The sequence below is a fragment of the Nelumbo nucifera genome, chromosome 1 (genome assembly GCF_055504915.1).
Source record: "Nelumbo nucifera cultivar China Antique chromosome 1, China Antique-T2T, whole genome shotgun sequence".
NCBI lineage: Eukaryota > Viridiplantae > Streptophyta > Magnoliopsida > Proteales > Nelumbonaceae > Nelumbo > Nelumbo nucifera.
The window spans coordinates 163537993-163554728 of record NC_142649.1 but is presented as its reverse complement, the minus strand read 5'-3'; the positions used below and the strand labels follow the sequence as shown (position 1 = coordinate 163554728).

General features: G+C 38.5%; 1 protein-coding gene across 2 annotated transcripts in view; it reads right to left on the bottom strand.

Annotated features, from left to right (window-relative positions):
- Window positions 1-16338, bottom strand: part of LOC104612398 (CwfJ-like family protein) — a 50136-nt gene extending 33798 nt beyond the window's left edge. The window contains exons 1-6 of one of the 2 annotated variants that reach the window (XM_010279791.3): window positions 16127-16338; window positions 15756-16031; window positions 15118-15601; window positions 14869-15014; window positions 3212-3415; window positions 2542-3102 (exon numbers count right to left, since the gene is read on the bottom strand). In XM_010279791.3, coding sequence (XP_010278093.2) covers window positions 2542-3102; window positions 3212-3415; window positions 14869-15014; window positions 15118-15601; window positions 15756-15800 — 1440 coding nt within the window. In that variant the 5' untranslated portion in view covers window positions 15801-16031; window positions 16127-16338. The remainder of the gene's footprint in view (window positions 1-2541; window positions 3103-3211; window positions 3416-14868; window positions 15015-15117; window positions 15602-15755; window positions 16032-16126) is intronic. The other variant, XM_088895046.1, reaches the window with a different exon arrangement.
- Between the last annotated feature and the right edge of the window lie 398 nt (window positions 16339-16736).

Below are 16736 nucleotides of genomic sequence, written 5' to 3'. Positions count from 1 at the left end.
TTGTCTGCTTCTAGTTCTAGTATTGCCTTATCTTCTTGAAATGGTCAAAGAACGAAGCTTCCATCCACTTTCAGTTTTCTTTTAATCTCCTCTGCGACACATCCCCAACTGCCTACTCTTTTGTTTGCAAGTATCACATATTTCTTACACCAGTTCTGGTATGTTTGATCTTCCTTCCCTGCAACTTCCTTCCCACCAAACCAACTATATGTGATTGATTTTCATGTGCTTGATTGGGTTGGATATTCATTGGCCTGTTTTCGTTTCTCCATAAGAACATCTGCAATTCCTTTACGAACAGCATCCACCCCTTGCTCTATTTTCCCACGGGAATACAAATCATTTGTCTTCTACCTTCGCCGAACCATTCTGAAACTGTTACAAACCAGCCCTTCCTATTTAGTCGAAGTTCAGCTACAAACTCCTTTCCATTGATTTTGATTGAGTTCTTCCAGGCTTGCGTTTTCCTTGACACTAAAGCTACATCTAGGAAACCTTTCAGCCATGCTGCTACCTCCCTTTGGAGATACACTGTGGTTCTTTTTTCTTCTCTTATCTTCAGAAACACCAGAAACCTCGTTTTCACTTCTTCTAGTTTGTATTGCTTTGCTTCGAACGAGACTTCCTTTCTCCACCTTCCCACTACTTCGAACTCTCCCTCTATATAATACCTCGTTATTCAGACAAGCGATGACCGGCTGGTGAATCTCTCTGCTCAATGGCTGCTCTGATGCATTTCCACATTAATTTCCTTCTCTTAGTTGGCCACCCAAAAGTAGACGAGTCAAAAAGCAAGTTTACTTCAAAAGGCAAGTTCCACCTGCACCCAAACAACATAAAAACCCAATTCCAAATATTAGCAGCAAATGCACAAGATAATAGCAAGTGGTGGTGGTCCTCATTATGCATTTTACACAAAATACACTAGTTTGGGGACAAACAACGATAAGGTCTTTTCTTTTGCAGGTTATCTATAGTATTGATCTTACATTAAAAGGCTTCCAGCAGACAACTGCTTTAGGAGGAATGGACCTTGACCAGATTTCTTTGACAGGGAACTCCAAAGAGAGAGGGTTGGAATAAAGGGGCTTGAAAAAAGAAGCACAAGTAAAGGAACCATTAGGAGTTAGAGTCCAAATTCTTCTATCAGGTTTAGACAGGTCCAAACAAACAAAGTCCAAAAGAAGCAAAAGCTCAGAGACACAAGCTATTCATCATCCCTTGAACCTCTACAAAACCCAAAATTCCAATTTAGAGTCAAAGGGAGAATTGGGGGGAAGAAACCTTGAAACATGCACCTTTATAAAAAGGGAGATAGAGTAAAGAGAGGGGAAACGATCTTTTAGAGGTTGAGAGCCCACCCAAATATCTTCCCAAAAAATAACAGAATTACCAAAGCAGATGTCATACCTTACAAACCTGAGGAATTTAGGGAGGGTGCCAAAAATAGCCTTCCAAGGTGTTATGAGAAAAGCCCATCAAGATACCCTTGCATCCCAACCAGTCTCAGATAGCCACCACCTCATGCCATAATCTCTCTCTTTCCCACCTTCAAAGCCACTTGCCTAAAAGAGCGTCATTCTTACTATCTTTCCTAGCCCTAACCCCCCCCCCCCCCTCTTTTTTAATGCAGCTCAATACTTCCCAGTTGATCAAATGATCCTTTTTTCTTCCCCTAGCTCCCATAGGAAATCCCTCATCAATTTTTCAATCCTCTTGGCTTCCCTGTTAGGTATCCTAAAGACCAACAGAAAGTATATTAGCAAATTGGCAATGTAGCTTTGATTAAAGTTACTCCACCAGTCTACCCCCCAATGAAATGTAGTTCCTCCTCTAGGTCGCGAACCTTTTTTCAAATTTCTCCACCACGGGATTCCAAAACCGACTTTCCTTTGGGTTGGTACCTAGGGAAAGTCCTATATAGGTCAAAGCCCACTCAAAATAGGTGCAATCTAAGCAGGCAGCAATAAAATCCAATTCCCCCTCATCCAAGTTTAGTCCAACCACACAACTCTTCTCAAAATTGATTTTCAAATTAGAGGCACTCTCAAAGAGAATAATCAGATTCTTCAAATTTCTCACTTTCACCAAGTCACAATCCTCACAAAAGATAATCAAATGTCTGCAGCCTTACCCTGCACATACAGAGAGGCTGTTTCCAAGATTTGAACCTCGGTCACCCAGGTTGCAATGGAGCAACCCAACTGCTTACAGTAGCTCTGGTTCCATGGGAGGATAAGAATTTCATCCTCACATGATCAAAATAACACAACCAATTAAGAAGACTTAGATATGTAACTTGTTGGCGTAGTTGAAGTTGAATTATAAATATTGAAAAGAAGTTTAAAATAAAAGATTTATAGTCATGCTAGTTATGCACGCCTCATTTATCATGTGCTGTTTATGAGTTATCATTCTGTTTCGTAGAAAATTATCAATTTCTAGTTGGTTTCCATATATGATATGTAAAAAAGATAGTAAATTTGATTACTTTATTGATAAATAAGTATGCCTAGCATTAAAATTAAAATGTCCTCTCACCAAAAGTTTGTCAGCTTCTTCATGTTTTCCTTTCATACGAAGCTGCAATGCCTTAGCTGCCAACTGATTTGCACTTAAAACTTCCTTAACAACTGGAACATCCTCACCAGAGTTCTTAGCTTCAGAAGAACTAACAGAACCATCTGCATCTTTATTCTGTTGACGAGTAAATTCACACATGAAGTTTCCATCATTTGCAAATTTATTTAGGTTTGATGCTGCAGCAGAGATGAGCTCAGCTCCCTCAGCAGACATATTCTCAGTCCTTTTCTTTCTCCAGTATAAATCATTATGAAACTTTGGCGCCTTCATTTCAGGATTCCGAAGAGATACATCCCGCAAGTACTTTCGGGTATCACCAGGTACCCTTTCCTGATTCGTATCACCAGGTACCTTTTCAGCATCCCGCTTATTTAGATCATCCTCAGCAATCTCATGTTTCTCTGTAATCCCCCTTTTCCTATCTCTTATGGCATGCAGATGAGCATGAGAAGGGGCAGCAGCAGAAGATGCCACAGAAACAGTAAGATGACCTAGGGATTCCCATCGCTCCTCAACAACCTGTAAACCTTTTTTAGAACTCAAGGATACAGAAGTGCGAGCCTATAGAACAGACCTCATAATGCAAATAAACTTAACTCTTCTTTGTAAGAAAGATAATTAAATCTACCTCCTCAAACTTTCGTCCTTCACGAGCTGCTTGTTCTTTTGCCCGCTTCAAGGCTTTCATTCGCCAACTTGCACCTCCATCACCAACAACTGATGATGGCAAAATCTGGTCCCCACCAACTTTTATCTCACCTGCATCTTGTGGATAACCACTTCCATTGTCTTTCAGGTATGGATTCAATTCTTTTGGATTTGGTTTCTTTACCTGCCAACCATAAGAAACAGTATGATCAAGTAACAATTACAAGATGTATTTTGCCATCTTCTCCTTTCCTAATAAACAACAATACTATTGAGATTTATAGGAGAAGTGCTACATAAAGAGTTTGGTATCAATTATCCTACGTCTATTTCAAATTGTTGTGAAAGAATTTATTTCTCCAAACAAAAGTTGATGTTTTTTTATCCTCTTGCAAATAAATTGATGATAATTTTATATTCACAAGCATTTAGGACTTTGCCAACAGAAGGAATAGGAGCATCATATAACATTTCTGCTTGAAATCTGGAGAGATTTGTTGACATGAACCCTTGAAATCTGGAGAGATTTTGATCTATCAAAAGAAGGGGGGAAAAGCTGGAGAGATTTTGAAACTCCTCTTTGAATAGACAGTGACCCATGGATATCTGCTTAGTAAATCTGAAACTCCTTTTGCTGTCTGAATATGCCTATAATTGATAGCAACTCACTATGTAGAGGTTCTTCCTTCTTTTGGATCAGTTAATATAAATTTACCTTGCAGTAAGATAAGGACACAAAGAGACAAGAAGAGGTGGAGGGTCCTAGTTCAATGATGCGGGTGTAATTAATAGAGTTATGTTATAGAAGTAACTCAAGTGAAAAGCTACTGAAGAGTCAACAACTAGATCGAGTATCAACTACTCAATTGAGGGCCAAACTCACTGACTTCATCACTAACTAGTCAGTTGATACTCAATGACGTGGTTGCCTAGGACAACTAAGCATTGACTAGGTCAACTAGTCAACTAGTCAACTAGTCAACCACAAAGTCACTTCAAATCTTTATTTGTTTGTTTGGACTACTAATTATTTGAAATAATATATAGAATGTCTGCATTTTGTTACATTCATGCTGTTGCTTTAAATATTTGTGATGGAACATGATTGGATTGTGTATAAAATAGGAAAAAAGCATAAAACAAAAGAAGGCGGTGGAGGGGTTCTTTTAAACTTTCTTCCAATCAATGATTTGTTGGTACAGAATTGGCACAAAGGACACATTGAATAATCAAATTTGCACTCTTTCTTTCATGAAAAACAAAGACTATATGTTCAATATTATTCTTTTCTTGTACTTTATAGTAACTTATTTATGAATTTTCATTAATATATTAAATTCAGAACACATAATTATCAATTAGTCAACACCTAGGCACTGACTACTCATCACCAATAGGGATACCAATGGACTCTAAAAATCCAATACATGATTTGACACCAAATCCAATTATTCTAGATTTGGATATTAGAACTTGCATCCAATTAATAATCAGATCAGAAGCGGATTTAACCCCATCCGATCCAATTAAAATCCAAGTCCAATTAAAAATTATTATTTTATGTATATAAATATATAAAGTTTATAACTGATAAATTTAATATGTTATATTTATATACATTTGCTATACATGTATAAGTTAAAACAATTAGTTTTTATAAGAGTTTTTTTTTATTTTGTTGCCATTTTAAGCGCAATAAATTGGATGCAGATTAAATCTGAATATGATTTGAGTCCAACCTTTTGGATTTCAGATCAGATTCAGAATCAAATGTTTACTAATCAGATGGGTGCTGTTATAGCTGGCTCCGATCCAATTACAGCCCTAATCACTAGTGTTACCAAAGTGTCAACTAGTCGACCAACTAGGGATGGCAATTTTCCCCATCCCTGCCGGGTACCCGCCCTCCCCGACCCCATCGGGAGATAGATAGATAGGTATAGATATCAAAACATATTTAAAATATTATTTATATTTTAAAATTTTCCTTTATTTTAAGTAAATATTTTCAAAAAAACATTGTTAATTTAAAAAATTCAGGGATTCGGGTCCCCATGGGGAACCCGTCTCCGCCAAGGACCGGGGATGGAGGATAACTTTTACCTCTGACAGGGATCAAGGTGGGGGATGGGGATTTATTTCAAAATTAGGGTCGAGGACGGGAATATGATCCCCGCCCTGTTGTCATTCCTATGACCAACTTGTCAGTTGAGGGCTAGATGAATTGAATCACTAATTAGTTTGCCAATGCTCAATGATGTGATCGCCTAGGCTAGGATGACTAAGCACCAACTAGGTCGACCAATTGATTAATGACTACTCAACCCAGTTAATCACAAAATCATTTTACATCTTTATTTGCTTGTTTGTATCTCTAGTTTTTTGAAATAATATAGAGAAGATGCATTTTTTATATTCATGCTATTGCTTTAAATATTTGTGATGGAACATGGACATATGATGGTCATCATGATCGTGAGAGTTTGGCAAAGTTTTAGTGTCGACTGCCAACCTGACACAACTCTTCTCCATTATCCAGGCTTTGGGACCGAATGATGGTCTATATGTAATAGAAAAAAGGTAAAAAATAAAAGAAGGCAATGGAAGAGTTCTTTTAAGTTTTCTTCCAATCAGTAATGTGTTGATATGGAATTGCTACGAACAAGGGACACAGAACAATCAAGTTGCAAAAATGAAAACCAATAGGGGAAATCAAGTTCTATGGAAGCCATGGAGAGCAGAGGCTTTGTGGAGATTGCACAATGGAGGAAATCCTTGAGAATAGAAGCTAAAGATTCTCTTCGAGGAGTTGAAGATTAAGGGACACCCTAGCCTAAAGATTCGGGAAATGAAGAAGGCGATGGTCTTGGTTCAATGACATGAGATGGTTGAATGGTTGAATGGCTCATGGATTTTCTATTGGAGGCAGCAACTAAAGGTAAGAAACTAAGTAGGCCGGAAAGTTCCTTGGAGACAGGAAAAAGATACTTGGTGGAATGTAAATGGAACTCCAAAGGATCATACATTGCTTTGTCTGAGTTCTTTGCTAAAGTTAAGAAGCAAACGGTTTGCTTTCCTCAAGGAAAAAATAGTCAAGGGTGGAAGGAGGTTGCGACAGCGATGAAGACCTTTCTTACCTTTCAGAGAAAAGGGGCAAAAGAAGAATTTATTTGTTATGGCACACTGTAAGGACAACCTCCCAACGTTCTTTCCTTACATTAACAGTCATTGTGGAGGAAAGTTGCTGATTTGTTAATACAAAAATTGAATCTACGAACCACCTTTATCCTGACCCCCTTTGACATATATAATTGATCCTGTTGAAAATCTTATCGAAATTGAAGCTTTGAATTTTCATGATGTTTTAGGTACTTTTACTCTGTTTAAGTGGTCTCCTTCTTCGAACTCAAAGCCTTTTTCAGTTGAAGATGGTGTGATGATCCGAGTGATTGGGCTGCCTTTCCACCTCTGGAATCATGAGATAGCAGCCTCCATTGTAGTGTTATGTGGTGTCCGTCTTGATGGAGAGTTTTGGGGAGACCAATCGGCAGCCTTTTTGTCGAGTGGAGTTAAGCCTGAGGACATACCCAGAAAGATAACTATTAACATTGATGGGGTGATTTTTCCGGTGTGGTTGGCCTCCATTGAAGTTGATCTGTGGAGGGAGGCTCGACAGGTTGGAGATGAGAGGACAGAAATATTAGAGTTACGTGGCAGTTTGGGGTTGGTGTACTCAAAGAAAGTTAGGCAGCCTTTAGGATTTCCAAAAGATTTCGGCAGATTGGAAGGTCAAAATGGCAAGTGTAAAGGAATAGATCTGACGTCCACCAGATCGTTTGCTCAGGTGGTTGCTTCTGGCACCAAGGATTGCCGTTTGGAAATTTCAAACTGTTCTTTTCCACAGGGTCAGGGTAAGCGTACTTTGGACAAACCGGGTAGGGAACTAGCAATTGTAGGTGAACCGTTGAACCAAGTTGGAAGAGGGTTAAATCCAGCTCTGGCCCAAAGAAAAAGGTGTGGGCCTGTGTCATCTAATGGGCCTTCTATTTTGAGGGACTTAAACACTGGTAAAGGCCCAAATGGACCAGTGTCAGCGGGCCCAACCCAGTCACTTAAAAAGGCGCATGAGCCTCTAAAAAATCATGTGACTAAGGTTAGGCCTAAGGTAGACGATAGCAACCATCTATCGGCTTCCTCAAGCTCTTCGAACTCTGCGAAGGACCCCTCCCTGTCCGGCAATTTGAAGGCTCCCGCTCAGACATCTAGCTCTCTACAATGGATCCCGGCAAAAAAATCTCAGCAATCATCTCCAGATCATTGCAATCCCTGTTGTGTCAAAAGAAGCGACTTAGAGAAACTTGACATGGAGTCTTCGTCTGATGAGGAAGAGTGCTCTGATTCTGAAACTGAGGATACGTTGAGCCTTGGTAGTATCAATTTTTCCCAAACAAAGGACATTTTTGAAGATGATAGTTTAAATACTGAGTCGTTGTTCCTAGAGGAAGATGTTTGTGGTTCAATGACAGGGATTCAAGCGGCAGTTCCCTCCCCCTCCCCAGTTTGTACTTCACACAAGGTCTTGATGGGTTCAACCTCTTTTACGAAAGAGGCACAGGGTACATCTACTCCAACAGACAAACCCACCCTTGGACTGCAACCTTCTCAGTATATCTATTTAGAGGGCCAGAATTCATTACTGGCATTCCATGCAGAGTCACCAATTAGGGGGCAACCTTTAAAGGTAGCTTCGGCTGCATTGGTTAACACAGACTTGGTTGAACCTAGACAACTTCCAAAGATCAATCAGACAGGGGGACCAGGTCTAGATTCGTCGCCTCCGCTAGCACCTTTTGCTCGTGTTCCCACTCTTCCAGTTACCTTAGATTCAGGTACGCCTGTTATTTTGTTTTCTGGTACTAACAAGGGTCCTATGCCTGAAACAGGTACTTCGGCTTCTCAACCAGGAGGAATAGCCAAGGGAGGGGAAAGTGGGACCACGGTTAAAGGTTGTGGAGAAGAGGAGGGGGAGATTTTCTTGAAAAGGAAGCAGGAAGAAGAATTAGAGAGAATCTGGGAGCAGATTTGTGCTCTCTTGGAGGAATATAAAGAGGAAGAAGAGCAAATGGAGGTTACCCCTACAAAATTGGAACAGGAGAAGGAAAGTAGAGAGTGTTTGAGAAGTGCTGAGGTAGATAAAAGTAGGGAAAAAAAAAGAAAAAATCAGAGGTGGAGAGACTAATCTCAGATATCGAGGGTGATATTGAACTCAGTGGTCGAGGGGAAAGAAGGAAGTGCCCTAAGTAATTGTGGGTGGGGGTGCTTGGGAGGGCATTTTTTTCCATTCTTTCCTAATGAAAATCATAAGCTGGAATGTGAGGGGTTTAGGAAGTGCAAGAAAGAGAAGATGAATAAAGGAGATGCTTAGAAGACAAAGGTCGGACATTGTAATGCTACAAGAGACCAAATTAGAAGGGCTGGACAGAAGATGGGCTAGAAGTGTTTTGGAAATCAAGAAGGATTAGTTGGGTTTCAATCCCTCTTGGGGAGCTTCAGGGGGTATAATCACCTTGTGGAAAGAAGATGTTGTAGAAGCAATTGAGGAATTAGTAGGTAACTTCTCTGTGTCTTTGAAATTCTAGATGGTGGAGGGTGATTTTACTTGGCTGCTAACCAATGTGTATGGGCCCAATAATTACAGAGAGAGGAATGAGTTGCGGGAGGAGTTGTATGGTATTTAAGGTTTATGGGAAGGTCCTTGGTGCTTGGGTGGAGATTTTAATGTAATTCGGTTCACAACTGAGTCGAATAACCCTCATCAATCCATCACGACTAGTATGACAAAATTCAATGAATTTATCAACTCTTGTGAGCTGAAGGAGATTCCTCTTTTGCAAGCCAACTTTACTTGGTCAAACTTTCAGGAAAACCCAACCTGCTCAAAGTTAGATAGATTCTTGTTCAATAAAGCCTAGGAGAATCAGTGGAGGGGTTTATGGCTAAAGGGTTACCTAGAGTTACTTCGGATCATTTCCCTATTCAATTAGGACAAGAACCCTTAGGTTCTAGACGTAGACCCTTTAGATTTGAGAAAAAGTGGTTGTCACACCCAAACTATGTAAAAAATGTTGAGGATTGGTGGAGTAAAGAGCTAAGGGGGGTGAAGTGGAAAGGAGTTAGATTTCATAAAAAACTAAGAAATTTGAGGGCAAAATTAAAAGCCTGGAAGTAGGACCATTTTGGGAGAATAGAGGATTTAAAATTTTCCTTGTTGACTCGGATTGAAGAACTAGATAAGAAGGAATCTCAAAGGACTATGAATGCACAGGAACGAGATTTGAGATGGCGATTAAAGAAGGAATTAAAAGAGGTCCTATTGCGAGAAGAGATATCATGGAGGCAAAAGTCAAGGGTTAAATGAATCAAGGAAGGAGATGGGAACACAAAATTTTTTTCATGCGATGGCCAATGGGAGAAGGAGGAAAAATTTTGTAGCATAGCTTGACATCGATGGAGGGGAAATCTCTTCTCAAGAAGAGATAGAGCCAGATATTTTGTAGATCATTTCAAGTCAGTTCTAAGAAGACCCCTTGATTGTATGGTGGAAGTGGGTGTTCTAGATTGACCAAGTCTTTCTGAGAGAGAGGGGGGATGGTTGGAAAGAAACTTTAAGGAGGAAGAAACCAGACAATCAGTTTTCTTAATGGATAGATCTAAGGCTCCTGGGCCGGATGGATTTACAATGCCTTTTATCAAGATTGTTGGGACATAGTTAAAAATGATTTACTTGAGGTCTTCAGGGAGTTTGAGGATAATTTTGTTGTTAGCCCTGGAGTTAATGCTACTTTTTTAGCTCTTGTTCCCAAGAAGGTTGTTGCTAAGCATCCTAAGGACTTCAGACCAATCAGCTTGGTGACTAGCATTTACAAAATTTTGGCGAAGGTCTTACCCTTGAGGATCAAAGTTGTACTCCCTTCTCTAATTAGTCAAGCTCAAGGTGCTTTTGTACAAGGCAAACAAATAATAGATCAAATCTTGATAGCTAATGAATGTGTGGAGGAGATGAAGAGATCGGGTAAAAAAGGCTTTGTCTGCAAATTGGATCTTGAAAAAAGCCTACAATTTGGTTGATTGGAGCTTCCTCTTAGAGGTGTTAAGTAAGTGTGGGTTTGGGGAAAGTTTTTTTTTTTTTATTAATAGGTTTGGGGAAAGATGGTGCAATTGGATTAAGGGTTGTCTCACTACTTGCCATTATTCCGTCCTTGTCCATGGAGTAGTTAAGGACTTCTTCCCAGTATGTAGGGGCTTAAGACAAGGTGATCCACTCTCCCTCTTTCTATTAACTCTTGTTGCTGATGTATCAAGTAGATTGATTTCAAAAGCAAATAGGGAGGAGATTTTGAGTGGATGGAGAATAGGAAGAAATAGTGTTCCTGTGACTCACCTTCAGTTTGCAGATGATACTATAATCTTTTGTGAAGGAAGTGATTTGAGGAAGGTAAGGAACCTTAAGAACTTAATAATTTTTTTTGAAAATGCCTCAAACTAAAAATCAACTTTTAAAAAAGTTGTGTGGTTGGAGTCAATATGGATGATCAGGAATTGGAAGCTATTGCAAATTGCTTAGAGTGCTCCACCTTGCCCTAGCCCTTAACTTATCTAGGCCTTCCCCTAGGAGCTAACCCAAAGGAGAGCCGATTTTGGAACCCCTTTGTGGAAAATTTTGGAAAAAAGTTGGCAAGTTGGAAAAAGAATTATATCTCTATGGGGGGTAGAGTGACTTTGATCAGATCCATACTGGCTAATTTGCTGGTTTACTTTCTGTTTGTCTTTAAGATTCCTACTAGGGAAGCTAAGAAGATAGAGAAGATGATGAAGAATTTCTTGTGGGAGACAGGGCAAGAGAAGAAGGATCATTTGATTAGGTGGGAGATAGTCGAAGTAAGGAAGAAGGAGGACTAGGATTAGAGAATCTTGCTCATAAGAATGAAGCTCTTCTAGGTAAGTGGTTGTGGAGATGGCCCTTAGAGAGGGAGAGGTTATGGCATGCGGTGGTGGCGAGTATCCATGGTTGTTCCAGAAATGGTTGGGATGCAGGGGTATCCAGACGGACAACTCTTATTGTCTACAAATTGGGACCTTGGCTTCTGTAGAGGATTGAGGGATGAGGAATCTTTATCGGTTTCTGAGCTCTTATTGTTACTTGATTCTGTTTGCTTGGACCCACTCAATTCTGATAGGAGAATTTGGACTTTGACTCCAAAAGGGTCGTTTACTTGTGCATCTTTCTTTAAATCCCTTTGCTCTAGTTCCTCTCCTTGGGCATTCCCAGTTAAAGAAGTTTGATCTAAGCCTATTCCCCCAAAAATAGTTGTCTTTTGTTGGGAAGTTTACTACAGTAAAATCAATACGATGGATAGCCTGTAGAAGAAAAGACCTTTCTTGTGTTTATCCCCTAACTGGTATATTTTATGCAAAGCGCAGAATGAAGACTGTTACCACTTATTGATTTCCTGTCCTTTTGTAGCAGCCATTTGAAATTGGGTATTTGATTTGTTTGAGTGCATGTGGAACTTGCCAGCTGAGGTAAATTTCTGTTTTCTCCATCTACCTTTGTGTGGACCACGAGAAGAGGGAGAATTATGTTGAAATGTATAAGAGAGCAGCTCTCCTATGGACTATTTGGGAAGAGAGAAATTTCATAATTTTTCAGGAGAAGGAAAGAACCATTCTTGAGCATAGTTTTCAAGGCGCCAAGGTGAGGCTAGGCGACGGGGGGGCGCCTAGTCGCCTAGGCGATGGATTTTTTATGTTAAAAACATAGATCCTAGGGTAGTTCCCTAGGTACCATAACTATATTTCTTTAATAATTATTCATGATTTTCACAAGAAAAGTATAAATTTCATATTAAAGTATAGAAAATCAACATATTCATGAGAAGAAAAGGAAGAAGGAAAATAAAATTCAAAAAATACAGGGGCTGGAACCCTTATTTTTTTTATAGGAAAAGAAGAAAATAAAAAGTATTGGTAGTGGTAGTAGTAGAAGAAGAAGAAGAATATATGGAAGAGGAAAATGTGCTGATTAGATAAAATTTTTAGTACTTCCTTACTTATTGGTTCAGGTTTTTAAGTCTTTGAGGGTTCAATACAGCATTTAGCAATGTTTGTGTTGATTAAACCCTAACAAATAAGAAAATAACAAAAAGAAATTAGTATATATAAACACATAAAAATGATTATTTTTGCTTAATAATGTCTATTTTATAATTATAATCTCAAAAAATAATGAATAAAAAAGTATTTTATAGTAGGAAGTAGAAAACTGTTAGGCGATTAGGCGAGGCGAGCCTCAAAGGGCGCCTTGTCGCCTAGGCATCGCCTTGACAACTATGTTCTTGAGGTCAAGGAGTGTATTTTTGACAAGGACTATTTTGTGGCTGAAATCCTTAAAACTCTTTGAAAATTACTCCTTCGATGATATAAGGAGGAATTAGTCTGCAGTTGCCCCCACCTCTTCTAAGAAGCCTAGGATTCAAGTAATTTGGAATCCACCAATGGAGGGTTTTGTTAAGCTGAACTTTGATGGGAGTAGTTAGGGTAACCAGGACCGTCTGGTATTGGTAGTGTACTAAGAAATGAGAACAGCCACATCCTTGCCCTTTTTCCGGGACCGATGGGAATAGGAGACTCTGTGAGGGCTGAACTCCTAGTTGCGACACAGGGGATACAGATTGCTTATTAACTTGGAGTACAGAACTTAATAATTGAAGGAGATTCCAAGGTGGTAGTAGGATGGTTGGCTGACCCGGGTACTGTCACTTGGGACTTTAAGGATATTTTAAAAAAGGTTAAATGGCTTTTGAGGGATATGACAATTAGATTTCAGTGGGTGGGTAGATCAGCTAATGCCTTGGCTGATTATCTTGCAAAACAAGGGGCTAATCAGGTCTCTTTGTATTGGGCTTCTCTGTAATTTTCGTTGTCCTTTGTTCTGTTTATTAATTAAAGGGTTGATGGTATCCTCCATCTCCCCTCCTTAAAGGGGAGGTAGCATCTCGTGCCTCTCTCTAAAATGTACTCTCTTTGGCTATGAATTAATAAACCTTACAATTCAGTGATCAAAAAAAAGGGACACAGAACAATCAAAGTTACTATGACTTTGGAACTTTTTTCTTTGTTTGAAAAACAAAGGCTAAACTAAATGTTTGACATCTTCTTGTATAATTGTAGCTTATATTAACTTTTTTATGAGATTGCATATTTGCATCAAACATCTTAAATTTAGAAAACAACTTTTTATCAACTAGACAACACCTAGGCACTGACTAATCATTGCATCGACTAGAGAGGCCTAGACAACTAGTCATCGCTTCACCACATTGATAACATTGGTCATTGCATTGACTAGAGAGGCCTAAACAACTAGTCATCACTTCACCGCATTGATAAGACTACTCTTGTGGAAGAATAATCTCATTAGTGGCCATTCTCCAGACTTTATGCTTCATCTCATCTCAATTCTCAGGGATAATCCCATCTCTAACAGTGTTTCCATTCCTCCTTGGAATTTTGGTATCCTAGAAATCTAAGGGACTGTGAGTGTTGAGGTTCTGATCACTATCAGTCTCCTTCAATGCATTACCGTTTCAGAGGCACTTTAATCATTCAATATGGTGGCACTGATATACCATGAGATCGAGATCCAATCAAATTAAGGATTCAATAATTTGGAGTTCTCCAGTGAAATCCATCAAGCTAAATTTTCATATGTATTCTATTAGCAACCCAAGTCCTACAGATTGGTGCGATTTGAAGGATAGTGGTGGTAAGATTATGGTTTGTTATTCCAGTCCTATCAAGCTAGGTATTTACTAGAATTAAAACTGTACTTCTCCTTCAAGGTCTCAAACTCATTTTTTATGGTGAGAAAGAACTTGTAATTGGTGATTGGTTAGTTGGTCCACTCATCCCTACATTTATTTTTAATAGATTATCAACGATTTCTCTAGTGGGTTTACTATATGCAATTCTGCAAATCATATATCTACTCTGGCAGCATTTGTTTTGATTGTTAAATGTAAATGCATAGGAGTTCAAATGGGGGAGTGCAAATTTTGGTTCACATTGTACTTTGCTTTGTTTATTGGAGGGAGAAGGAAGTAAAATGGTGAGTAACATGATGTTGTCCGCACTCTATATGGAAGAGAATGAATGAGGGAGGAAGGGGAGTAAAATTTTGCATCACTTTTCTGCAATGTTAAAGCAAATGATGCGGTTCCAAAATAGTTTTACCCTCCTGAGGTGCAAATGTTATGCAAGCAAACAGGAATAAAAGCAAACACGTGAAAAATTAACACCATTCCAGTTTTGCACTCAAAACAACTCATCCTTTTTAAACCAAATATGAATGTGAGTACCAATTCCATGTTTCCAACAGTAAAAAGGAAAATATAAGTAGAAATGCCTTTTTTATAAATGTGAGTTCCAATTCCATATAAAGTGAATTTACTTTGTGAAGTTATGATTGCAGAAGTTGCCACCCATACTGTAATCACTCTAATATAAGAAATATTAAAATAAATGGATCAAAAGCTAGTTAGGAAAATAAAAAGATTTCACACAAGCTTGATAGTTTACCTCTTCAACTTGAGGTTCCTCTATCTTAGACTCTGTTTGTCTAGATTGTCTATCTATTTTCATTACAGGTTTAAGCATCCATTCTAATCCAGCATCTTTCCTTGCAATCTCTTTGTTATCTAACGAAGGAGATCCTCTATCGCTGTCTAAAAAGAAAATATGCATTGGAAGACTAATATTAGTTTCAATTGTTAAGCTTTCAGGATTCATTGAACCACCATCCAAACAATAAACTGAACGATGTATTACCTGATGAGTCCTCTCTCTCCATGTCCTTTTCTCCCTGTCTCCTTTTGGTCGTATGACTTTCATGCTTCACCCTTCCCTTGTGGCTCTTGCTTTTTCTACCAGAAAAAGTATCATCGTCTTCACTTTTAGAATCTGAATCAGAATATTCTTCTGAAGAACGATGTTTTCTACTTCTTTTTGACCTCTTATTTGAGATATGTTCTTCATCTTCAGAAATCTCATGACAAGTTTTCTTCTCTTTTCTCCTTCTCCTATGCTTCTTCTCATCACTGACAAAATCACTGTTACTTTCACTTTCATAAGGTGACGAATACTCATCTGAAGAATACCACTTCTTATTCTTCCTAGAACCCTTACTTATTTTCTCGACCTCTTCATCATCAGATGTAGATGTATCGTATTTCTTCTTCCCTATCTTGCGTTTTTCTTTTCTACCACCAGATTTCTTCTTCTCTTTTCTATCAGAATCCAAGACCTCATTTTTCTGTACACCACATAAAAATATTTAAAGAAATAAAAGAATTAATAGTTGCTACTACAATTACATATTTTTAAGCATGGCAATTATAAAGCAAAGAGAAACAACAATAAAAAATAGCATTTAAGTGGAAAAAAAGTAAATAAAGAAAAGCAAATACCGTATTAAGCTGATCCCGAGGAATGAACTTCAATCCAGAAAGCATTTTAGTCTTTCTTATACCTCCTCAACAAAAGCAATCTCAAGCATTTTTCTCCATAACTGCTTACCAAGATTTCAGGTGACACAATAAAAATTAGAGCTGGAACCTTGGATGTCTTGCCGCTCGGTGTTTAATAGATGATGGTCGGCTTTCTAAGTTCTCAAGTCTCAACAGCAGCGTGAAGAACCGGTGCCGCACGGCGTAAACAGTGAATGTTGCTCTCTTTTAGTCTTTCTGATTAGTCAAGTGACAACAAATATCACAGTGGTTTAGATATAAACCAGATTATCAGACTTACAAAATGAAAAAAAAAAAAAAAAACGCCAAACCTCTTCAAATTCTTCTCAAATCGCAAACTGCGGTGGTGGCGCCTTGTAGCCTTGGCGGTGACTGCGAAAAAAAAAAAACTTCCTCTAATTAATCTCAGTGATTGAACGATGAGAAGAAGGTAATTGGGAATGGCGGCACGTTTGCTTTGTTCAAACCCTTCTTTCTATTATCCATCTCATTGAGTCTGTCATCGAATGGATCTGGGAATTGGGATTTCATTATTTTTTGGATAAATTCCTTAAACCTCCCATCTATCATCCGACAATTACTTAAACCCCCATCTATTATCCGACAATTACTTAAACCTTCCCTACATTTGCAGCCTCGTCCTATTAGGCAATGACATAGAAATTTACGATTATGCCCTTGTGGCTTCTTTATCTTATATATTTATTTAATGGGAAACTCTATGATGCGGCCTTTTATAGGTAAAATTATAGATTAGTACTTTATATTTATATTTAGTGCCTAATTTAGGTCTCTAAATTTTAAAAGGTGTTAATTCAGTAATTAAGGTTTTAAAATGTGCTATCACTAATTAATGATTAGTTATATGTATTGACATTACGTACCACTTAAATATTTACAAAATAATAAAATTGTCCTTCC